The 26,397-nt window shown below is 41.6% G+C and overlaps 1 protein-coding gene across 3 annotated transcripts in view; it reads left to right on the top strand.

Moving 5' to 3' along the window:
• LOC110974889 (corticotropin-releasing hormone receptor 2-like) overlaps positions 1–26,397 on the top strand; it is a 64,813-nt gene that overhangs the window by 22,107 nt on the left and 16,309 nt on the right. The window contains exon 1 of one of the 3 annotated variants that reach the window (XM_022226891.2): positions 1,538–1,825. The exons of 1 other annotated variant lie outside the window; for it this stretch is intronic. Coding sequence is in view for 1 of the 2 variants with exons in the window: in XM_022226860.2 (XP_022082552.1) it covers positions 14,372–14,389 (18 nt within the window). In the remaining variant the exon portion in view is untranslated. Of the gene's footprint in view, positions 1–1,537; positions 1,826–13,865; positions 14,390–26,397 lie in introns of those variants that run through there. One more of the 3 variants, XM_022226860.2, reaches the window with a different exon arrangement.

Raw genomic sequence — 26,397 nt, 5'->3', positions numbered from 1 at the left:
AGGTGCAACACAGGAAGTTAAGATCTATTCAAATTTTTGATTTAATATCTGCTGCCACCAAGTGAAAGGACGGGGCTCTCATTTAAGTGCTGTTTTAGCGCTTAGAGTTGAAACGGTTTGTGTACTCACTCCCTGACGAGTTTAACCCACGACATGTTTAGATATTTCACATTGAAGTGCGCTTAGAAACCTGTTTAAATGCTTAACGCTTTTCCTTGGTTTACGTTGAGCTTCTTGAAATCCATTAAGCATTTACACACATCCCGAAACACATTTCAATTGTATATTTAAATATGTAGTTTGTAAAACGTGTTAAAATGTGTGTAAAGAAACGTGTTTAGAAATGTGTTGAAGTTCTGAGTGCATTTTCTTTTACAGTGCACTTCCAAATGTTCACAGAACCGTTTGCCTTTGAACATTACATTAGTCTCAATCAACTAGATACTATACTCAAATAATATTTGGAATTGCTTCGTGAAGCAGTGAGCATGGCAGCTGATTGCCTCTCGGGGATAATCGAATGTTGAGCTGACAGCGATGTCAGTGCGCCGGTACACCTACTGAGTGAATCCGTATCGATTCTGTCATCGGGACGGAAAGGAGAGCACTCAAGTAGCCTTGGTGTGCGCCGAATAATCGATCACGACTTGACACCGGAGTCGATGAATTCGTACTCACCGAGAGTGTCAGGATCGATTAAATTCTACATCTGAATCATCTGGTCTAGAAAAAAAGTCTAGTTTGCATTGTGTTGCTGTTGATACGTTTGTAGTTCTTTACTGATAACACCAAACCTTTTTGGTTTGTTCTATCGGGATCTTCAGTCTGAGATCCATGGTGTGAGAACGTTTAGTAATCTTGTTTATTTTAAACGAAACTGAAGTATTCAAGTTTCAACTTTGCTCCTCCACGAAACTTTCCTCTGAAAAAGAAAGACACACATAATGTCTTATGGCTTTGAAAGGATTTGATGGTATAGAAGAAACTCAAGACGGTTTGAAATCGGATTATTAGATTAAACCCATATTCAATCTGATGTGTGATTTTCCTAAGCCGTGCAAACACACGGATTGACCCACATAAGCCTCAGGCTCAGAGAGCACAAATCAAATACGTGTAATGTTGTCAAGGGGGAGTGGGGAAGCCTCGTCCGCACGCGTCCTGTGTGAGCCGGACTCTGCGTTGGAACGTGAGAGCGCTTTAATTCGGCCCAGTTCATTACAAGCACAACCTTTTCGTACAATCCCATTGCGATCCCTGAATAATGGACAGCGGGGAGGGACTTTAATCATCAGGACTTTTGGCAGGTTCTGCAAAGTAATGGGATCAAATAAGAAACAGAAGCCTGTGGTATTTACTTTGGTATACCAATTAAGCTGTTTAAATTGACCATGCAAACAGTCGATGGATGAAAGGTGGACTTGCAGATAAGAAAAAAAAAGGCCGTCACGCTCGGTTCCGTTGCTGCATAAATTTCCTTTGGAGCCACGCGAAACGCACTGACAGGCCAACACCGATAGTTGGAGTGAGATTCGCTTACGATACGTTACCCAAGCCCCGAATGCGAACGCCTCATTGCCAATTCCAACTCCATCACCGGTTCATTAATACGGAAAATCGTGGCATTGCGCGGCGCGAGGCTACACAGGCTCGTGCGCAACATCCTCACTAGACCCCTCCAGCGACGGCCGATATATAGATACATTGTTGTCAAACCAACACAGCAGAGAACTCCACGCTGAACGGTGTCCCTGCCGAGTTCCTACTGCTGCCCTGTCGTCGACAATTTGGAGTATAATTTATACCAGGAGCACACGAGCGACAGGTAGGTAGGAGATTTTTGTATCCTCAACCAAGGATGTGAGATTTGCCAAACCCATGGTAGCTTTCCTTTTGCTACGATTTTTTGGTTTCAAATCCGTAGTGAAATTTGTTGCTGTCTCTTCAAACCAAAACACTGGCATATTACCTCAAATGACTCGTCCAATTGATGACAAATGAGTAAGTTGGGATTGAATTGATGGTTAAATAGTTCAGGGCATTGTCTCTGCAATAAAAAAAATCAAACGACTAAGGATTTCCATACACCTCGTGATTTCTCGACATCTTAAGCTACGGTTTCTGGACGGGTAATGTTCCTAGCTGAACACGTGAGCAGTGTGAATATACTGATGCATCAAGTCGCATCTGCAAGATGTACGAAAGGGACAGCTCTCGAGGTGTGTCCTGGCTCACTTTTCAAATAAAATCGTGGCTGAGAAAAATGAAAATCATACTCTGACTTCGTATGGAAACTCTCTCTTTTACACAAGGCACTGGCTTTTTATAAGCGCTTATTGCGTGACAATCTTATCCGTTGCTCATTAGTCGCATCCGTGATCACATGGAATTACATTGCGTCTTTGTGCTATTGATGATTTTGAGTCTCGATCAGGAATCATTCCAGACGAAAGACCGCAATGACAGATTATTCCAATCGGATTTTATCCCATGTATACTGGGAGTGGCGTTTGCGTAACTGTAGCTGACTCCAGCTTGTGTAAGAGTCTTTGTCAATTATTAATATTTGCTTGAAAAAGTTGAATGGAACTGGCTTTACAGGCGTTTGCACATTATAAACCATTCGTCGTTAGACAAACGTCATTCTACGAACAAGTTTTCAAAGATTCCAAATATTGCGAAATTTGGTTATTTTTACAAATTACGTTTAAAAGTGGCGTAATCACAGCCGCTTGGAGAGGTCGAAAAGCTTTGCAGTTAATGGCCCACTCTCTCCAAGCCGATTTCCATACCTGACCAGGCCGAGGAGATACAGCATCGCGTAGAGGGTACAGATGGTCCTGGCCGATGTGTGATCGGTATTGGATAGCCCTCGGTCCCGTCTCCAAGCCAGGATCGGTATCTGCCCACTTGTTGAAATTCGATCAGCGACTAGGATGAATTTTATTTTGCTGGCGTACATGCTTGACGATCAACGTGGATCAATTACGAGGTCGTATTTTTTTGTGTGCGACGGGGAAAACTGTGTTAATCCAAATGACGTCATATTAAAAGAAGAGGAAAGAAAAACAGAAAAGAAACATATCACGTGTGAAGTGGCGTGATGGGCCTTGGGCAGCGTCATGTCAACACTTCCCCCTCTAGCCAAATTCTGTGCGTAATTTGAAACAATATCAAAAACGAATAGAACAGTTTACATTTTCAGACACAACGTTATTTTTGTCAGTCTGCTAGCCTGTTTGACATAAAGCAGACGCGTTCGATTTTGTCAGTGATTTCATTGCGCGGCATTCTGATATTCCAGTCTGAAGGAAAATATACCTTTATCACAAGGTGCCATTTTTTATTTCGATTGTCATTTATAATTACCATTTGGATATATCACATTAATATGTTGTATGTAAATGTCTCACCCGTATGGCATGTATTCAACAACACTACATATCATGCAAATATTTTTTTATTAATAAAAAATCAATTAAGGGTGGAAAACATAGCTCTGTACCCAGCTGTCAAGTGTATAAGGTACATTGTAAAATGGGAACAGACTGCCAATTCATGTTGTGTAGCGTTTTTGTAAGAATTAATCAGGCATGCATTGTACATGTAGGCCTAATTGCTTTAATATTCGTGCTTTGCTGCATTACATTATTACGAAGAGACGTGCAGAAATATTGCACTGACCCGGGCAGTTCACATGGGGATGGAGTGTAAACGACCTCTCTGTTTTCGAAATTGAAAACGAGACGAATCCTGTCGCATTAATTTGTAACCAAGACAACGAAATTGATATCCAATTTCTCCTGAGTTTCCGAGTTAGTGAACTCGAGAGTCATGTCCAGTGTGCCTGACTGGTGAAATCTCGGCCGTTCCGACTGACGTTAACGATTCGTAAATCCGGGTAAATCCTTTTCGTTTAAAGTTATCACATGTGAACGTAATTATATTATGCCATTTTGTTAGCGGTCTACGCTATTTGTAATGAAAATGTTTGGTAACCTTTTACGCAATAATCAAATCTGCGACCGTACAAAAAGTTGACACGGAATTCCGTTTGCACTGATTATCTGAATGAACAGAAGTTCTACACCGATGATTTACAGTCTCACGTCGTTTGTGATCAGCAAATTTCTTTGCTCTGTTGCATGAGGAAAACCAGTTGTTTCGCTGTGCACACGATGCTCCACGTGTATTAACGAGTGCATAGATGATTCTGGTGCGTGGTCACAGGAGTTGGAAAGCATTACTGCGTTGCTGCGCTGCCACGACCTCGTACGGCATACCTGCGCGTCCAATATCCCCGCTCACTAATGGGATGTTTACACCTTGCCAAAATTTACGTGTGCCTGAAGTTCAGATTTGAAAAGAAAGTTACTTTAAGATCAAATTCTCCCGACGGAATGCTTCAGGGTGAGACACGATTGAGCTCGTTGATTGATACCATTTTCAGGCTTTTCTCTCGATTGTGGTTAATTTGAAAGTCACGTTTTGATATGTTTGAATAAAGATTAACCTTTTAACGACAGAGACTATTAGCTGAAGCTTTCTGTGGGAAGGGAAAGAAATTGGCCGACTCAGACTTAATGACGACAATTCGTTTCGTCGTCCAGCAAAAATGTTCCGTTTTATCATTCTCAGCTTTTACCCTTTACCCCTGAAAATTCCCGATGACGATTTTGTTTCCCAAGAACGTGGGCCATCTTCGTTGTGTTCGTATTAGGCAAACACACCTTACCGATTTATCGCCCCCACGAACATCCACTCGATTTTGCTCTTGACGAAAACCCCCCGTAGACACACTTTTATTTGGTTTAAAGGGCGAAAGGGGAGAGAATTACCCGCGTTGAAAAGCGTAATTGCACCAATGACTGCATCATGAGTAGTTCTACTTACTTTCGAAATTAACCGGGATTCAGTATCGCAACCGCAACATTTTCCCATTACTTCAGCTGTTAGAAAGGTTATCTACTTTTAACGTAGTTGGTGCATTATCCCAAGAACATGCACCTGTGATTTCATTATTAGTAATCAGTACTAAATGCAAGTCTTTTTGATCTGGAAATGCACTGCGGATGATATCTCGCTCAGCCACTCACTGACCAATTCGGCCGTCCCAGGCATCACTCTGCTGTCCACACTGGCACGACATGAGCCAAGGGCGTGTTTTTTTTATATGTATGAATTTTATCTGTGATAGGAGCATCACACTCTTAGGCGTTTCCGAAACGAGCTTCCAGAGCTATGGCTAGGTCTACTGTCTGCGCATCTCCGCGCATTTCCAATGGAGTGAAGACCTAGACCTATCCGTATAGCCAACAGATTCAGATGTAGCTTTAGGGTAGAAAGCCCCTCATGTAATTCAGCGTGAAAATGACCAAATCCTGAGGATTTCAGTTCTCTCCGGAAAGAGGACTGTGGTTACCCCGGTAACACTAGGGTCTAGCAGTACGCTCCTGGATGACATGCCTTATTCTTGACATCATGAATCTTCTATGCATAGTGTTACATTATTGTTTCATGGCGTCGTAATATAGACAGAAGGAATAATGCAGCATAGGATCAGGCTTTCATATATGCAGGATTTATAAGTTGAAACGCGGTAGGATAAAAGAAGGCATTGATTGGAGCTACTCATCTTAACAGGAAGTCGCTATGGCTTGGCCTTCTACAATTGAAGTAAGTCATCGACCTTCGTATTTTGCAAAGTTATAATGGCTGTAGGGAAGCCACAGGCCAAGAAATGTGGCTACTAAATCTCATCTCATTTAGTTGAGAGTGCAATACATCTATCACTTTAATTACGTTAATATATTTTTTCCAATTGAGGATTGAAAATCAGTCCTTTCCTTTATTCAAATTCGCTCAATGCGTTGCCTTGCCGAATATTAGGGTAACCTTTTGAAAGTTGGAAATACGTAAGTCAAGTAGCCTGGTCAGGGCGACCAATTACTCCGCGGAGCGATATCTTGCGTATTTCATCGCCGCAAGCTCAGTAAGCATTTATCGAAATGTGTCCTTGTCGTGCTGTCGGTGCTGCGCTGGAACGTGGGGTCCGTTCACACCGGCTATTCACCGTGTTATGAAAATGAAAGATACGGGGGCAAAAACCGGATAAATATTGGCCCGAGGGAGATTCCTGATCGAGGATGGATTAGAGCAGAGATATCCTTCGTTTTAGATTGACCTGTGTGTGAGTGTGTGTGTAAGGGGATGCGCGCGCTTAACGTACACGAGGTTTCGGCTTTTGACGTGAATATTGCGGTGTAGGCTTGTCAGGTACGCGTGCGCGGCACAAGCAGGTAATGATGAAGTCTCCGTAGTGCATGTTAATGTTAAGAATAATGAGGAATTGAAACGGTGTAGAGACCCAAAGTGATTGACAGGAAAATAACGAACGTGTAGTTTGAAAAAAAGAAGAAAATCAGTGATTTCCAAATCTCGCAAACAGTTAATTATATAAGTACATCAAAGTTTTACCCACAGTCCAATATTTTGTCTAGCGAGGCTTGGACCTGTAGTGAGTAAAACAAGCAGTACATGGAGTGGAAATTATATTATCCTGTTCCTTCCAATTGGCTAATACGCGAAGATAACAAGAATACTATGTCAATCCGCCATTCATGGAGGAAAGGGCATAAACATCGGCGGAAACAGCACTTAAGAATAAAGCCTCTGTGCGCTGTAGTTATCTACTCGCATCAATTGAGCACTTTACCATATGCATGAGGACCATGTATTTATCCAACCATTTCCCAGCTGTAGAAAAATTGCTTCCTCTGAATATTCGGACGGATGAACGGAGGCGTACGCAGTTGGCAGTTGGTAATTATAAGTGGTAGCGTGGGTGTTAGTGCAGCGAAATCCGGGGGGGGGATTTGTACCTCTAGAAGCTTTAAGATGTAGCTTTTTGTTTTTGTTTTATGCCGATGTGATCCTACTGCTAGTAAAATCCCACAAAAGCGACCTACAAACACAAACCGAATTCCCCTGTCTGCAAGAAATAACAGAAGTACTCATCCAGAGTTGGGCTTCTTCCCCCTCCCCTGGTCGAATCCAATAAAAATTCAAACCTATTGCATGCGATCAATTCCCATGGCAACGCACGGCGAGGTTTTTGGCCAAGTTATTAGGATTTTCATGAGGTATCGTAATTTGCTGCTGTCTGTGCAGCAGTACACTGTGCATAGGGAGGCCGCTTGACAAATGGCATCTTACATGCGATGAAACTACAGCTCACACTTACTTATGTGTCTAGCTCTATCGTCGTAGGTTCAACCGTCGTATTGAATTGCGTATTTTATTAAACTTGAGAATAAAACTCTTGTGAAAGAAATTTGGGTTGATTTATTGAATCAAGGAGTCTTCTTCCGTCGCTTGTCTGACTTCATTATTTTTGTCCAAGCCGTAGAGAATTCGGTCCAGACGTTACGGCTGTATAAGAGTTAGCTAACTTGGCTTGGTTTGTCGTTCATCAAGAATCTTTTATTGTCCCGATAAAATAGCAGTGGAAACAACCACGAAGTGCTCAATCGAATACCCTTCAACTTGAATGAAAAGTATTGGATTGAATTCTTCTGTTGTGTGGATGTACTCTCCTTAAGTTACAGGCCGGGCGACTTTTACCGAACATAACCCAATTAAAAATGTTTTCTCTCTGACAGGCACAAACACACCTCCACTCTGTCTACCTATGTCGCCCGTAATTCGCAGCAAGAGATGCGAAGCAGGTTTCGTCGCGGCCTGCTAATGGCCAAAGCGCAGTCTCGACCACACGTCGTGCGTTGCACGCAGAGCCCTTTCCCTCCCCGATGGAAAGGTTCCTCATTCGGGGAGGACTTAGGGAGCGTCACGTTCGATTTCGATTCTAGAACGTGACCGTGTCTTCGTTCTTGCGGGCCGCTCTCTCCCGTGTGGCATAACAGGCACATTATTGATTCTAATTTATGGATGGATATCGAGGTCCGTCTTGAGTCAATAAGGAAACGATAGCTACATCATGATAGGGAAGTATGTGAGTTTTGGGATGCCTTTCGGCCATTACATTTTAGTTGACCCGTCGACTGCACTTGCATGTTGGTTCTCTTACTTTCTGAGTAGAAATACATGTATATCATCGAATGCCGTTCGTGCTTTTTTGGTGGAAAGAAATTCAATCTGCAAGCCGTTTACATCTCTGCGAGCCAGTGGCCAAATCAACAAAACAAAGAGAAAGCAGATCGTGCAGAATCAAGGCAAACATACAGCCGGCTGGGGGAACTTACAGCAAACAGGTGGCAAGATGGAAGCAGGTAATGGTACACAAAATGCCGTTGCATTTTGGACGTCCCTGAGGTTCACAGTTAAATGTCATGACCACCCCCCCCCAAAAAAAAGATACTCCAGCAACCATCCGGTGTGGACGAGTACACAATACTGTTGGCACATTGCCAACACGTGGGAGGAATTTCCAACCAGACCTACAGACAAGTATTCTCTTCGACCGGTACCGAGCTCTGGAGCATGGTGTTCGCAATCAAACAGACTGACTTGATAAATTAATCCGCTGATCCCATTGGACGGGCATGGAATCAAAAAACAGAATTGACGGATGAGAACGTGAGATAAATAGTTGCCATTTGCCAAACACGGTCTGACTTGCCCGCAGTACCTCTGTGCTCGTGCTTACCCCCCCCTGCCATCCTCTCCGTCATAATATTCAAGTCATTTATCATCACTATGCACTACTGCAAGGAGAATCCGATGACCTGGTGTACCGAGCTATGAATTTTTCAGGGACTCCTAGCGCCTTGGAAAGAAAACAAGCTATGTATTTTACATCGCTGTCACCAGAGATGCATATTGACAGATGGAGGTATTTTTCTCCAGTGCATCATTGAGGCAAGGGGGATACAGCTGGATAGAGGAACATGCAATTCCAAGTGCGTGATGGAGAAGATAAATAATTAATAAGCAGAGGCCATGTGTTTTGTTGCACGAACAATTGGCTGAGGTGAAGGTTTGAATCATTATGCGGTGCACAATTCTTTCAAAGTGTGAACATTAATAACAAAAATTAGATATGGTGGGTAGTTTCCAAGACGACTTGTCACGATGAACTTTCAGGCATTTTAAATAGCACCTGAGAAAAAGGTGCTAATTTGCTTTGTGCAAAACGAGATTGTCGAAAATAAAGATCATAGAGGTAAGAGTAAACACGTTTAACAGTGTTCGAATGTCTTCGTAGTCTAGAACGAGTCTATCGGGATCGACACTCCAATCTTCAGGCCCACTTTTATACTTGACATGTTCAAAATGTAAGCTTCTGTATAATGTTGTTACAAATCGTGAATAAACAGTGTTCTTAAGAGGGAGCTGGAATTCAGCGACATGAATTTCACCCAGGAATAATTGAGTTCGCAGGCTAGAAAGCTTGGTACGATGCTTTTAGCCAACGAACATCATGAATGCATTGTTTACACTCCATCGAATTTGCTTTGATTGTTAATCGAATCTAGCGATTCTGAAAGTGCCTGGCAAACAAAGCGTACCACTGGTTATACGTCTTCTGAAAGTCGCGGTTTTCCAATTTTCTATTACAGACTCGCGGACGTGGGCAAGGACAGCTAAAATAACTTGATGTAGTTCTGCAGTTTTCAAGTGCCAAAGTAATTGCTGATGTAGACTGACAAAGGGTTTGTTTACCCTTGTGTAAAGAGTCGCGGTTGTTAAAACGCTAAATGCGTGCGCTCCTGTAAACAAACTCCACTTTTGTTTGGTAACAATAATTTGTGTTCTTCATCCCGGGCAAAAGTGAGGACAATCCTGGCCGGATAACACAAAACATTTATCATGATTGCTTGGTACGTCTGACCACAACTGTCAGTACGCAGTGATTTTATCAAGTATTTAAGCGGCCGTTCTCGTTTCCTGTTAATTTTGGTTGATTTAAATGTGTTTATTCTAGAAGGAGCACTAGGTGTCTAGCTTCTCATGATTGCAGACTCAGTTTTCCCCCGTGAACAAGCTGGACAGTGATATTTATCTTGCTTTGTTGCTGTCGTACGAAGTCGAAGGATGTGAAATCCTTTGGCATGACAGACCTATCCAATGGCGGGCGATGTTTCATCTCTGTAGTTCCGATTGTAACCAATCGTCGTACCTCAATAACACGTCACTTAATCTATGAATGTGATCAAACCAAACAGTTTTATGTGAAAAAGCACAATTTAGAATAAAGTACTCGATGTTACACAAGGGAGGATCTACAGTTATACACGAGGTATTCTCTATGTAAGGTATTCTCTATAGCTGGTAAAAAATCCGAATCTATTGTACCGTTGCTTATATGATTTGTCTTGAAAGTTCCCTGGGAAGGAAAGTAGGTCATTAAGTAGGTCTAATGTTTCTCTCTTTCATTACATGAACATGCAAGTTAAACTTGGCCGTTTGACCTGTACGTACCCAACATTTGACAATTTTACGAGCATCCTTATCTAAGCAAGCGATACCGTGCACGATATGGGGCCGATGGATACCCCCCCACATGTCCAATCCCTATACACACTTTAGACTCTTGTTACCAAACACATCCCCCAGAAGTCTGTAAAGAATTCCTGAGATTTCGATCAAAAAATGACCCACACAAAGGGAGGGGGGTTCTCTCCGCCCCATATCTTGCATCATATGAAGCGAGCGATCAAGCTAAATTAGTCTGGCACCTTTGACGTTGAAACTTGCTTCACATTGATTGCCACATCCCCTTTGGGGAACGTGACAATGTCGGCTGAGCGGATATGGCAATATCTATACGATGTCAATTCCGCATGATATTGAAACATTCATTTCAACAACAATGGTAAAGTCCAGGTAGTGCCACGCATAACGGCCGAGCAAGTCAATCACAGTGCCCGATGGGATGTGTATACCCTTCCCCGTTCATTGGTAGGGTAATAAGCCCACCCGCCTTTTCAGAGCGTAACCGAAGAACTCGAATAGGGAGCTCGACGAGCCAAGAGCGTGACAAGTTGCCGAGACATGGCCGTGTGTGAAGAGATACTCACGGGAGACGGGAGGGGCGCGGGAGAGGGGGGGAGCATTATAACCTCTCCTCTTCTCAACTATGTTTTTCTTATTAATCTTGAAGCTTATCTAATATTGGCCTAGTTAGAATATCCCACGTGCCTCTGAACATCCTCAAAGCGTCTTTGTTACTCCGTGGCATGGAAGTAGTACATTATGTGAGCAGTTCATCCTTCAATGATCAGAAGAAAGCAACCGGTCGTCTTCTATGTTGTTACGTCCCGTTTAACTAATCTTGGGTAAGCATGCGGAGTGTAACTTAGAAATGGGCATAGGTCAGAGTGCATGCGTCAAATTTTGATGAGGCGGAACCAAAACAACAAAAACAAAAAACAAATTGACATGTAATGAAAAAAATGAAATGACAAAATGAATTCAAATGAAAAATGTAGGAAAATGAAATTACATGGCAGAATTTTCTCATTTTGGATGTTTTCATTTTAATGTTTAAAGAGCTCGTCATGCATTCGTAAAAATAGTCCTTTAGGGAATTTTAGTTGAATTTAATTGCCGAATTATTAAATTAAAATTTAAATACCACACCCAAAAAAATAATCAGAGGTAAAAATTTTGTCTACTGTTTGATTATCTGGGGTGGAAAGTGAGACAGTAACATTTTGGGGATCTACCCAGTAAGTAAATAAATAAATAAAAGTGGAAACGTCTGTAGAGATTGAAATGTTGATTTGAATAGTGCTTGGTGCATGCACGAGGTGTGCATTTTTATCTCTAATTTCTTTTTCAATAGACCTTTTTGAAAATAAGGCGATGTCATTATCGTCACGCCGTGCTTTCGTATCTGCTGTGCCTCTATACAAAGACCCCAAGGGGGGTCTGTCTCCTGAGGGTTTTCTCTCGGTTTACTAGTAATTTACTGGTCCACTTCATTCTTTGCCTGTGGAAGCCGACAGCATTTTCTCGGAGGAATGTGATGTACTCAGCTTCAGATATGAAGCATACTCATTATCCAATCATGTTAATGGAATCTTTTAGTCCTTGTAAAATGGATTTCCGTCAATTGGATACGCCTTTTGAAATACATTTTGCCTATGCTAATTTATTTTCGGTTCTGTTTTCGATTCCGAGTCACTGATATATACCAGGGGCGCAAATACAGTCTTTAATTTGGCATTAATTGGACATCATAGCTTTCATTTTGAAGGAAGCAGGTATTTATACCGGTCTAAAGTTTATTTATTGGACCAGATTCTGCATTATCGTTTCCTTTATTCAAACAATGAACCATTCGACAGAAGTTTGTTCAGATTGCAGTCCTTTAACCAAGTTGCTAGCAAAGGGAGTAGTCCATGTTTATATGCCAAAAGATAAGGGTTTATTTTTGGATAGGGAAGGTCAAAGGTTGAGCACTTACTCCACCTTTCCGATAATTAATGTTTGGATCCAAGAGCTTTGCCCCATAACAATGTTACTAGAATATTGCCATGCAGATTTTTTATAACTTTACTTCGAAATATGAAACCCTTCTGAGATAAAACCCCCAAAGATTCTTATTTAAACTAAATGAAGACACCTTTCATTTTACCAAGTTTAAGGTTCTCTAAAACAGACTAAATTCTCATGCCAAAAATATTTACAGCTACGATATTTTATATCTTCTGCCTTGAAGATTGAAAGAAACTTTAGGAATGGACGAGTTTAGAGAAAGCTGACTTTTGCAATACTTTCATGTAGGCTTTTCGTTGAATTTAGTCTTTGTTAAGAGGACCACAAAGTTAACGACCATACAGTCCTCCCTGAGTTCGAGAGAGTGCGTTTGCCGTCTGTCGGCTGGGAATTGGGTTTCCCCTTCAAGAAATTGAATTTGAAATACTGAGGAAACCTTTGGAGCGTTTTGAGTTTCAGACGATATTTGGTACGGAAAGTTATCAAGTTTTCCCGAGATATCAACCGAGGCTGTGGCGAACCAGCGTCCATCGATTGTAGCGAAAATGAGGGTTATGGCGGGGGGAGGGGTCGTGATTTGGTTGTACAAATCAATGTTGGTATCGACCCACGCTTGTGTTATTCCGAGGGTGTCTGAATGTGCCCTCTGCAGTTCTCGCTGCGGACACGGGCACAGTACGCTGTAATTTAAGTTGCAACTCGCAAAGCGGTGTGGAGGAGGTACACGTTTTCTTTAGGTTCTTGTGCTTCTTGTATACGGTGCTACCAACAACCTATGTAAATATGCCCTAGCCTAAACATGCCCTAGTCTAAAATACATGAGCAGCTTTGTCTCGTACTTGGGCAGCTATATTCTTCACATCTCTTCCCCTTCATGATTTTTTTTTCAATAATTAAATGAACGAAGCTGAACAAAGCCTCTCAAAGCAGCACAGGCGATGTGCACATGACATAGCCAAGTTTTTTTAATTTAAGCACTTCTCCAGAAAATTTGGATAGAGAAGAGCGAGGATATAATAATTACTTCTTCATTATCTTAGCATTGATTTCGTTAAAATACCAGTAAGCTGTACAAAATCTCAGATCTTTTCAAGAAAGCTGTTTTAAATTTCTGACTTTCCCTGATTTATTAATGGAGGGTTTTTGTAATAAATTCGACGACACGTCAGTTGGTACAGTGCAATCATTTGCACATGCGCAAAGACCTTAACGCCTTGATGTAAACATAATTATCTTCAAGGGCAGAGTACAAGTATAAAAAGTGGCATTGTAAATTTTTGCCCCAATATTATACGGAAGTAAACAAAGTCAAATGCCTCGCATATGGGGTGTAAATAAAGGAGAGATAGTCACCAGAGATATCCCATAATTTTTTTGAAGGATGCCTATCTTTGGAATTACTTGGAGAGTTCGAACGTAGGCGATAGATGCAAAACATGATCGTCCCAATTCAGCTAGTCAACAAAAGTTCCTCAATTTTTCCTAGTTCACGTTGCAATCTACATCGTCATTTCTTTCTTGCTGGAGGCTGCTTTGCAGCATTGAATGCGATTGTCAGGACCAAATTCCCGGTTTAAATGTCCCATTGACACGGCCCATTGATGAGTGGCGTCCCGCACGCTCCACTGCCTTGCTGGGACACCCTGACCTCGCCGATATTTTGCAAATCGGAACAAAGTACAAAAGCGACCAGCATTCGCTGGTGTTTTGGGCGCCATTGCCGCATTCGTATAGTTGGTTTTTGGTGGAATTGTCTGAGCCCACGCGAGTTTCTGCTGTCGTTTGTGCGGGTTGGATCCAAGTGATCCGCTCCCAGTTCCAACCCGCTGCCAGAGACCTTGCCTGCAGGAATCAATTGTATGATCACATTTTAACAAAGGATTTTATTCCAAGTTCGGTAGAGGAAAACATGGAGGCCGTATTAATGGTAAGTCTTTATTTGTCAACGACCGGGAAACACGTGTATTTATAACATCCCAAGGGCGACAAATAATCACTCGTGATGTGAGGCTGAAATTCCTTAACGGCTATCACATATACCGTAAAGGGTTGATGAAATGGGATCTGAAATGTCAGATATGGCAAATTCATCAACATTGTGACGTATACAATTGCACGCAGCAAACATAAAGAAGAAGCTCACTCGAGGATGGCGGCTGATGGAAAAAATTCAAATGTTTAATTTAATTTATCGCGGGCTGGTGTAAGACGTATGTCAATAGAAACGTGAATATAGTGCATGATATGATGTTGAATTCGGAGTTTATCATCCGCACTTATCTGTCCTCATGTCGACTATGATGCTGAGCACACCGAATCAAACATAACTAAAACAGCTTTTAGTACCTAATACAATACACTGCCTGAGATTTAGAACAGATAGCGTGGTTTCATTACGTCACAGCCATTAGAAAACTCTTAGCTAAGCGGAATGAATGTACAGTTGACAATTCGCGGTTTAGTTTAACTTGGGCACACATTGTTGTGCAAATTACCTTCTGGGACAACGGTAACATGTGGAAATGGTAAATAGTGTAATCGTTATTTACACTGAATCACAGCGGAATTTACTAGATATTTATTACGTAGACAGGTATGGCGTGGAAAACACTTGGTAATGCGCTAGTTTCTGTTAATTTCATTATTTTTTTTCTTAACAGAAACAAAGACAAAAAACCCAAAAAAGAAGAGAAAAAAAAGGACCGGGTGTCTTAGTGACTGAGAGTGTTTGTTCATCAAAACCGTGCACCGCGTTCCTCTTCGTGCTAGGTTATTCGACTTGCTGTTACTCAATTCTGTTAATACTAGAACCTTTTATAGAACAACCCTGTGACAGATGCGGCCTGACCAAAAGGATCCCTCCCTGGATATCTTCAGGCATTTTTGTAGTGGTATGGACAAACTAATTTACTAGGATTTAATGAGGTTGTGTTGGTCGTCGGCATGGTGAAAATTGGACACCGTGTCTGGTTATGCTTTGCTAGGAGACAAGCTTTTCATCACTCGCTTGCTTTCTCTGATATCTCGCGTGCCGTCAAACTGACTAATATGACTTATGGTTTTGCTGGTTTTTTTTTCAAAGCGTCCCTGCCTTTTTGAATCATTAACGACTTCGTCATTTGCATTGAAATGATATTTTTAATTTATCAGTGCGAAAATAACTATGCCACTCTTGCTTTGCAATAAATTATTCAATGCTTTTGCCTTTGACATTGGATAGCGAAAATGTTGGTTAATTTCTCAAGAACATTGTAATGTACTTCAAGACTTCAATATGCTACAAGTGCAACTAGAGTTCTTTCTATGTAAGCCCGCGGAGGTCTCAACAATGCTTGTAAAAATAAGCACGCACAGTTTGCTAGAAATAAACCGAAAAATGTCCGGACCTCAAGTTATCATAAGAAAAATGTATTAGATGAACACCCAGGAACAAAATTTAATCCTAATTTTAACATATATTAAACTTAAAGTATCCAAAGATTGTAGTCTAAATCAAGCACAATTTTGATATCGATGCTAAAATATCTATAATTCCTATGTAAAAGACATGTACAACACTTGCGAATTTGATGTTAGAAATACATATAGCACTTTGAAACTGTAACATTATTTTTTACAATGGACCCACTGTTGTATTCTAACTATTTCTGCATTTATTAGTTATGTGTGATATTGGTATCAACCATGATAGATGTTTTGTGCTCGACGAAATACTAAAAAGAGGTTTGGAGACAAATATGCAAATGGATTCGGTCATGACTGTGGGCACACGTAAGTTTGCCTCAAGGACGACACTTTTAGCGGCCTCCTGCCGTGACAACACGGCATTGTTGCGGCCTCGGTTGCTGATGGTGTTACTTTGTAAGCCAGATCCAAAAATAGCCCCATTCAAACTAATTCAAAACAGATTTGTTAGTGTTGTGGTCCCCTTTTGAGCCCGGGAGAGAAATCGACGAGGAATAAACGCCCGCTTGCTATTTTTGACCACGCCATTATTTGCGCTGCAACAGGTTTGGAAGTGAAGGGCCAATTCAAGTGAGTGGCGCACGTACGCCTACAAATTGTTGAGCGCTGCCATGTCTGCGCACGAAAATGCCTTCTTATATACCCAAGCTTGGCCGATGACTTATGAAGTGTTATCCAGTGTTACGATCCGAGAAACTTCGAACTACTTAAGAGTAGTAATTATTCTAAAACTTGAATTTTCCCCGATGCAACAAAGAAGACAAACAAGATAACACTGATTTAAGGAACAAACAAACATTTTTGATTTTAATGAGAACGTTACACTTAGCATGTACAAAAATAAAGGTAACAAGAAACGGCTGATTGGAACTAGGTTACTGTGATAAAGAACCAAGAAAATAAACAAGATGATTTTACAAACGAAAGCTTGGCAGGTACAACACTGGACTCCACAGATGGCGAAAAGCAGATCAGTCCATGACGGTGCAAAATGAGCTGCAATGCGGACGAAGACCACGTGCCACAAGAATGACCGGGCTCCATACGAAACTGCGAGGGGGTGATGTCCATCACAAATACGGGACTTGATCATCCCACAAACTGGAACTTGATTCAGTTCACAAACTGTCTCTTCCGGAACAAAATTCAGCTCTGTGCTTCACTTGGTCTAGACAAATTTGCAAGTGTCGCGCCCCAGACAGCTCACCACCCAGGCTACAATGGTGCAGAAGTCAACAAGTCAAAGACTGCTCATAGCCTATACGGTAGAATTGCCTTCCAGAATCTCTCTTGGTGCGTGTGCCTCTCTCTCTTGCTCTCTCTTGTCCTTGTTGTCTGCCAGGGCCCGTCTTTTGTAGCCCACAACTCTTGTAGAAATTTCTTTTCATTACGTAAGTTTCTTAAAATAGACTTTCAGCATTACTTAATTTTACAAGAAACCTCGGGAACGTACACTGGACAACTGGAAATAACGTAATCTTACCGGAAGAATATTCACGACTACAGTGGGGTCATTCACTGTGGCCTGGGGTCAAACGCCGGTCCCACACAGAGTCGTGTGCGATACCATTACACTATCTGTTTGTACAGAGACGGTGTGTATATGCATAACACGAGAAAAAGTACCCTCATATAGTATTCATTAAAGATTAAAAGGAAAATTGCGAGAGAAAATGGTTCAAAGCCAAGACATTCACATCTTTTCTCGTTGTTCAGTCTGAATAGTCGTTTTGAGAATGGTTTACCAGTCGCTGGTTCATGGATACGACTGCCTAGATGCCCACTTTTATGGCTTGTCATCATTTATCTCTATCTGACCGTTGTGCCCACCTGTTGCTATCGATTGTCTCTTTCCAGTGTTCATCTGGCCCAAACTGGATTTCTGTTATGTTTGTCTTCTGGTACATTGCAGTTGGCTGACCACTCATGAAAAACAGTGTCATGGAATGCGTAAAAATGCCAAACTAAATCGTTTTAACGATTTGTGTAATTTTGGACTTCAAGAAACAGTCGTTTTTCTGTAATTTGTTTTGGCAGTGTCTGAGTTTTCCGGTCCTAATCAAAGGCATCAATGCAATATTTAAAACAATTATAGCAGTTTGTATTTCTTTTGTTGAAGAATTGCCTTGAGATTGAACAAATGATGAGTTTAAGGAAATGGTCCTCGGCGTTTTCTCAATTTAGAGTGATCGGATCCTCGTAGTAGTTTGTACTAGACGTTTGCACAAACGGCCTCAAGGCGGAGTCTGTAATGCAAGACTTCACGAGGAACAGTATCTCGCTTGGACTTAGCTGTTAAAATATCAACAGATACCGCAGCTGCGGCTAACTCCCACCGCTGTCTCCGCGAGTTGAGCGGCTTGACTTCATTCTCTGTATTAAACATCCTTCCAAATAGACAAATCGCTTAGCGAATGGCAGATAAGAAAAAAAAAATGGAATTGCTTGTCCAGTGGGCGAGTTTGTACTCACTTCCCTATTTTATGTATCTTCCTTTCTGCTCTAGTTGAACCTGATTTCTCGCTGAGCTTAATGGGAATTTGTTTATCTTAGTTACACGGGCCCGTGTCGTGGTTTTCTGACCATCACTTTATCTCGCACTACAAAGAAAGGAGCTTTCATTTGTTGATTGATTGAAATGGCCTTTTTTAAGGTGAAATCCGAAACCATCTGAAAAAATGACCTCTGCACTTTTTGGAGCTGTTTTTTAATGAAATCTAATTTTTATTGCAACAGTCAATGTTGTCTTGGTTCGCTGAGCATTCTTTGAATTCTGTCAAAATCAGCCAAAATTAATCCCACGTTCAACAAATTAAAGGTCTGAGAATTTAAGGTGATATATGCAGATTCAAACTGGTTTATACAACCAATTTTCTTTCCTGCTTTACAACACTAATGGTACACAACCTGAGGAGTTGTATGTTTCTTTGGATTGACAGGAGCGTCTGTGAAACTGGATACAACATAATACGGTATAAAGAGCAGCTAAAAAGATAACAAAGCCTCCGCTATCATATGAAATTTTATCACCCTGCGAATTGCTCAACGGAAAACATCTGGACAAGTGTATCGTCTGATGTACTAGTTCGCTAGTATGGCAGCGTCTAGATTCCGGTAACGACTCGACTTCGTTTGTCAACTTCCGCTCAAGTGAGCATTCGAGAGCCGTATGCTCCGGACAAGAATTACTGACAGTTGAGGCTAAAATTTGCACGATGGAGTAAAAAACAAAGCTGACAGGTTTAGATGGACATCAGAGGACAGGAGGGGTTAGGTCAGACGGACTTCCTACTTTCCTCACTCGGGGAGAACAAGGCGTACGTTTGCTCTCAGAGAACGATACGGACATACGCCCCCAACTTCTGTAACATTTCTGAGGGTTTTATGGATTTTGTTTCTTTCACCACAAGCGCCTTTTGACTGAAGAGACCCAGAATTACGCGCACGGTTTTCTAATCGATTTTGTTAATTATACTTCAAATTTTGATGCGACATGTGTTTGACGCCATATACTGTCTTCTGTGAACGCTAGTATACAGTTGAATGGTGTCTTACATTTTAACATACTGTTAGTTTGGCATAATCTTCCAGCACGATATCTCATAGCAACTGTTCATGTGATTAATACGTGTGTTTCAGCTGCATTAAAGGAGCTGATCTCATGTTGTACACACGTTTGCTATTATGTTGGAACATAGCATGTAAATTACAATAATGGAGGATACTTGGTTTTCAAGAGATGACTAAGAAGAGGAGAGTCGTATTCTGTTGTTTGATTTAGCATCCTGACTGGGCGTCATTTATCGTGAAGAGTTGTGCAAACAGTCTCCACTTTCCACGAGACTCGACTCTCGAGCCACTCAGAACCCCGGACACATTACGATTCTTGATAATATCGATTACCCGAATACCGAAAGCACCGTTGGTGCTCCTAACCGAAAAGTTTGTATTGACTGTCAGCTGAAATGTGGGCTTCCGTGCGTCTCTTTGGATCGTGATTCCAGATCGTGTTCGCCAGCTCCCTGCAATACAGCCGGCGGAGTTCCGCCCGTGTATTTACATTGTCTTTCCAGTGCGCTGGCCAAACGCATTAGGGGGACAAATTTGAAGCGTGCAAGGTAAACCGGCTTGTGTTGATTCTGCGGGAGAGGCAACTCTCCCCGAAGATTCTACAAAGCCGACATACCATTGCGTACATTGGCCAGTGAATTGTAGTGTAATAATGCACTGATGGTAAGTTATTGGTATAACAACCATGAGAGTTTAATGGCTTTTTATACATGACAGCAGGGCCTTCAGATGGCTAATTATGCATGACACGTACCTTGACCTTCATATCTATTTCTTTGAGTCATTAGGTCTAAATAAAATATTATTAAAAGTATTTATCTGTGATAACGCTATACCGGAAGGGATCACCCAAAATTGTACGTTTGTACCAATTGCAGAAACAATATTCAGTCGGTGCATGCGCAGCTGTAGAAAATCGAGCTAGCGTTGTTTTTTTCTTTGATCTGACTTACCAATAACTGCATGATTAGGGCTTATCTGGTTTTTCAGACTTTAAACACGTTTATGAAAGGCATCTGTGGTGTTAAGTGCTACAAAAGGATGGCACAATCCTTGGGATGGCTTAAGAATTTTTTCATGGTCGATTGCTCTTCCATCCTTCTCTGCTTATCTGTATATCTTTAAGGCATTGAAGGTGCTCTCGTGCGATTTTTCTAAGTCCTGAGGACAGTAATCAAGTACATTAGATCGTCCTTCAGTTGTCCACTCGCTAAAAATGCAACACGAACCCGATAATGCAGTGCATTCAAAGAAAGAATAAGGAGGGAAAGTGATAATGGTTTTAGATGGCTTCCCGTCAACATAGAGGGATGCGCGATATCGCGTGTTGAGAGGTGTCAGGGGTTGTGCGTTTTGCTGGATGAATTCCACGCTGTGCGCTTCATATTCATATTCGATGAATAATATGCAAAACTAACATGACTGTCTGTGCTGGCTGCGCATGACCATGGGAGGTGTGATCATTCTGTTGAAACGACATCATGGAAAATGCCACAAGATAAAAGTTAACATGCATTAATCGTGATATTGTTGGTCCTTTGTGATAACATGAGTTCTTTAAGAAAGAGTCTCGTTTTTTTGTCTTGTTTTGTTTGTGTACTCGTTTTGACAGGAATGAGTTCTTTCAACGATGCCGTAATAAAGTATGCTTTAAGCGTGAGCTTGAGTGCCAGTACCAGTGTACATAGACTTAGCCGCGGCAAGTACACCACGGATATATCTGCTTTCAAAAACATTTGCTTTTCTAGTCAGAGTACCTGTTATCGTAAACTACCTCGGGGTATCAAAGTCACATAGTAGCCAAAAGCAAACCACGCTTTTTAAAGGGTAATTGCATCCCCACATACATTAACGGCTGTACCACTTACACAGGATATGCGAAATACTCCTGGCTGGTTATTTAAAAAGGAAATGTGATGATATTTAGAGACACTCAGCTCATCAGGTATACTTTTCTGATATACATGTATATGTATATTGTATGTAGCAGCTTGTTGTTAAGAGTGTTGCGACTCAATTGGTGTCTATACTTCGTACATAATTATATTGGATGACATATACTACGGCGCTTAATGGATGTGATATTCAAACTGAAAAAAGACTGTAGATTTTAACCACAAGTGTAGAGGAATGATTTCCCCATTATTTCCTTCACATTAAATGCTGCGTTGTAAGATAGGAAAATGTGGACGTGAAGTCGTAAAGGCCTGTGTTTCACGTGTTTATTTTCGGGACCTGTCACCAAACTATACCTTTGCTTAATGTTTTCGAATGTTTAACTCAGTTTAAACCACGTTCGAACGAATCGCATTGCTCCTTTGAGTAGTGAACTTAATCATCTTTGCATTTATTTTGTCGGATGTCGAATCCATATTACTTCTTTTAAGTTTTGCCCGTCCACAAAAGTCATCATACTGGCCTGAATGCCTTTGATATTGTTTGAAATAGTCAGAATATTTACTTGGAATTTGCTGTTTGCCTTGGCCTTCATCTATGTATCCTTCGGTGTGTTTTGGTACTCAGTCCTTCCTCTGTCCTTAGTTTAGATATTTTTAAGTTCAGTTGTGGTTTTTATATTGGTTATAAATCACTATTGTCGCTCTTCATATTGGTCCGTCTGAGCCCTTCTAAATTTAACAAACTTTAAGGCTATCGTTATTTTTTCAGAGTCCAAAGGTTTGCGTTTGCCGAGATCGAAATAGCTCACGTTTGTAGAAACTTGATGGATTGTATTGTCAAAGTGGGGGAGTTGGACTCGTCAAAAAGGGTTTTAGGAAGATATCGACACATAGTTGGCTTTTGTGTTTGCGTGGCATCGATGAGGCAATGTGGAGAGTTGTCTTTTTGTGGAATATTGTTCATTAGTGATTGCCCTGGAGTTGAGCAAGAGAAACGAACAAAAACGTGTCCACAAAGATGTGATGTTAATGAGGAAACTCGAATGTGGAATGGAGGTTTGACTTTTGGTTAAGATGTGAGCTTGACAGAGCAACCACAAGGAAATAATGATTAGCCATGCTGTCTGTTACCCCTTGTGACCCCACCCAAAAATCACTTCACAATGAAAGACATAGGCTTAGGTGGCTACAGGTCGTAAAAGTGTAAGATTATATTTCTTCAGCGTCTTTTTTTTTCGTTCAGCGTTTCTTCGTGTCACAATACCCAAACAGCCGACCTCGTGACAGCGTATTCATAATCCGGTAGACTGTTCGCTAACTTGGTTCGCACAAGCAAGAGCCTTGTGTGTTATTGTCGGAATGTACCACTTTAGGCTGTAGCTTAGCTATCTGTAGGTTCTGACGTCCCGATTCTGAGGGTTGAGCTTCCACCCGCTTACAAGCTGTTACACTAACGCTGTAAATCACAGCCACCAATCGCTAAAGTGAGAAGTAAGGCTTCTCCGAGGGGTTCATTAAGTTCTTGAGACTGTGGGAGGTTTGCTAATGAAAAGGCATGTAAACGCAGTCATTTCCCCCTCGGCTGTGGCCGTCTAAGCTTCAAGTGCCGTCTACAGGCACATCGCCATAAATAACGTCCCCTAGAAATGCCATTTAATTCCCCAAGTCTGATTTTGCCCACCACCGCTTTACACCTTTGGAACGAACCACTCGATTGTGCGTATCAGATTCGGCGCTGGGTAGTTTGTACTAATATGCAAAACACTTGACGGGGAGCCTTGCTCATCACCTCTACGCTTTTTACCTATATAACTTCATTTATTCTCGAGTATGATTAGTCCTGTGCTTTCCGTAGTTGTGTTTTGTTCATTATTTTTGTTTTGTTTTATCGTTTGGTTTTTCGCTGGGGAGGTCGTTTTGTTTTGTGTTTTATTTCGTTTTTGCAATATTTGCTTACAAGTTCCTTTTCAAGTATACTTTATAAAAATGACTCTTTTGCTTGGTGAAAAAATATCTGAAATACAGTGTGCCACGATCGCAAAGTAGTTTGTTTTGTAACACGAAGATATGGACTAAAATATGCAACTCGAAAAGGCTACAAAGGCAAAATTTGGTGTAATCCTTCAACGATAAGTCTGGTACCCATGACGTCATCATATGTTTAAATCAAGTATTCTTACCTCACGTAGGTAGAACTAGACCTGCAGATTAACGAGACCGTTGTCCCTTTTAGTCTGGTACCTATGACATCATGATACAGGGAATCCCACCTTGCCTTCTCTAAAGTAGTCAGAGACGACTTTGGTCCTTGATATTCGCTTTCAGTGCTGGTCTCGACGAAGGTCATCAGCTGACGTAAGTGCAATGTCCAGCAAGAAAGGGGGTGGGTAAAGGCCTAGTGCCTTCGAACTGCAGCACCGCTGTTCAGCAGATGAGTGGGCACACTCGATTGGAATGTGAGTCAGAATATATGCAAATTCATGTCATTCGAGCCCGAGGAAGACACTTCTGGCCAAATAGTGTACGTGTATGTGTACCCTGACTCGGTGTATTGGCCCAAAACTGAAGGGACTGTCAAAGCCAGCATGTTGCCGCGGGAAACCTGCGCTATATATCGGTAGGAATCATCATCAGTCATGGAACTTCGTGATCAGAGATTATGTACGTAATTGCGCAAATCTTAATTAAATCTCCATTCGCCAATACCATGTAATTTAAGTTGACTGTTTTGTTCAAAACAAATCTCAAGTAATTGATGCCTTAGTCTATCAGAAATCAAGGGGGTATTAGTGCATTAATGTAGGAAATTGATTCTCAAATTTTGGACGGTTTGGTTCGTTTATAACAGCCTCTTTTGTTTTTGCAATGTCTGCGGTTATTGTCTTACAGTTATTGATATGATGTTATTACTCAGTTTGTTACCTTTTGTGTTGGTGCGCGTAGATTGCGACAAAAGACGTCTCTGACCGAATTATTAGATTGGCACGAAATTTGTGGTTAAAACCGGCCGTTTTGTACGGTTCTTTCCACTCCAGGCTGCGCCATGTTGGTTTTGGCACATAGACTAAATCTGCATGCTGTTTTCCTGTCGCTCCTCATAAAAATGAAAGAATCGTACACATTTTGTTTTGCCATAGATAAACGTATAGCGCTAATGATCAGGGATATTCCAATTTCTGCATTTCATTCTGTGGTTCGCAAGAGAGACCAGTCTCCAGTTCAAACGCCATTGATTGTATAGACCATCGCGACAGGTGTATAAATAACTCTTGAGCACCAAGAGTACGCGACTCTCATCCATACTGTGTTTACTTGATACATTGGATCCTGTTTACTCAGTTCTTTTTTTAGGCTTCTGCTGATGAGGTGGATTTGCAGTGAGTTTGGAGGTGTCACTCGGACAGTCAGACTGTGTTATTAAAAAGCTCGGATCAGAATATTGCGATTCGTTTTGCATTCCTTATGTCAGCGCATATCGCCGCGACAGGTCCATGAAAACATGAACGGGAAACTCGCAGGAGGGGGGGGGAAAGAAGCTTAAGACGAGTGATTCACGTGGGCAAGGGACTACCGGAAATTAACTTCAGCTCATCTCCATTCTTCTTGTCAAATACTCATCGCTGTCTAGCTGCACGCATGCGCCGCTTTGAGCATCCAACAGTGTCGAGCAGAAATTTGGCCTCGTACAATTTAAACTTATAAAGCACCTTCTCTGCGTGTCTGATGTCTTGATTCGTACTTGTCTGCTACAAAGATCTCAGTAATTTTCACAGAACAAACAAAGCATGGCTTTAAAGGCGTTCCCTCCGAAGGAAAGATGGATGAAAGTGGACTCTGGAACTAAGGAATAATTGGAAATAACCTTCAGCCTGCAGGCAGCTTAGAGAGACAAACCAAACTGTTTTGCTCGTAAAGCTTGGATCAGTCTGTCCGCACCTGTGTATTACCGCCCTTGCTATTTTCCTGGTGTCTTCGTTCCATCTTTGCTGGCCAGCTTTGTGAATATATCGTCTGCGAAACAATGTCTGTTACTCTTACCCCCACTGCACGGCGCATGGCAGTCGGTACAATGCCGTTTCCCCAAGCCTTGTCATTACTTTGAATGTCCATAGATGGACTGTTGCGACAGCCATTCTTCATTGGACACCACATTGTTTCTGGTAGAGTTTCTGGTTTGCATTCTTATGTAATTATTCAATATGTTCAAGGCACAGTTCGGTCATAGATGATCTAATGGAAGTTTTGTTTTTCAAACTTAAACAATTTTGGATATGTATACAGCGCACATGGTGTTCAAGACAAGATCACAGCTCCGGGATTTTACCGAAGATTGCAGCCAGCTGCGGGCATGACCGGATTTTTAACTTTTGTCGACCAACTTTTCCTGCCCGTCCCGCATCTCCAGACCGACACCCCTGACTCCGTAAGACAAATACTCTCACTAGGCGTCCTTCTCCCATCCCACTCACAGTTGTCCGCGTTTTCATATGCAGGCATGGCTCGTGGTGGCGCCTGAAAGCAGGCTGAATGTTTGTCTAGAGGGAAAATGCTTTTCCTTGATTCCGGGAGAAGCTTTTTTGAAGTCGCTGAGTGTTCCTGTTTTGTAACCATTGCATAGCTTGTAATGCCGTCCACGAATTAGATAAAAAGCGCCAGTTCGTGCTGTGAGAGTAAAGAGCAGGCAGCGGGTAAATCCCAGGAACTCATGCTGATCCATCATATGATCTCAAGTAAGCTTGAAAGCAAATTGGCTTTGTTTTTTGATCTAGGTAAAACAAGATCAAAGGAAAAACACTCAAAGTTGTTTAAATTATCTCTACATTAAAACCTATTTCATTTAGTTCGCCATCATTGCGAAGCGTGTTATTAACCTCTGCAGTATGCTTTTTCCAGAAGGAATAAAAACGAAAAAGGGAAACAGAGAGAAAATATTTTAAAAAAGTACCTCCCAAGTCTCGTGGCATTGTCTCCTTGGCTTTAATAAGGCAGCTGTACACAGTCG

Source organism: Acanthaster planci, linkage group LG17 (assembly GCF_054643075.1).
Source record: "Acanthaster planci isolate LZ-2023a linkage group LG17, COTS_SCS, whole genome shotgun sequence".
NCBI lineage: Eukaryota > Metazoa > Echinodermata > Asteroidea > Valvatida > Acanthasteridae > Acanthaster > Acanthaster planci.
Note: the sequence above shows the minus strand (reverse complement) of the source record. Positions and strands in the feature narration are given on the sequence as shown.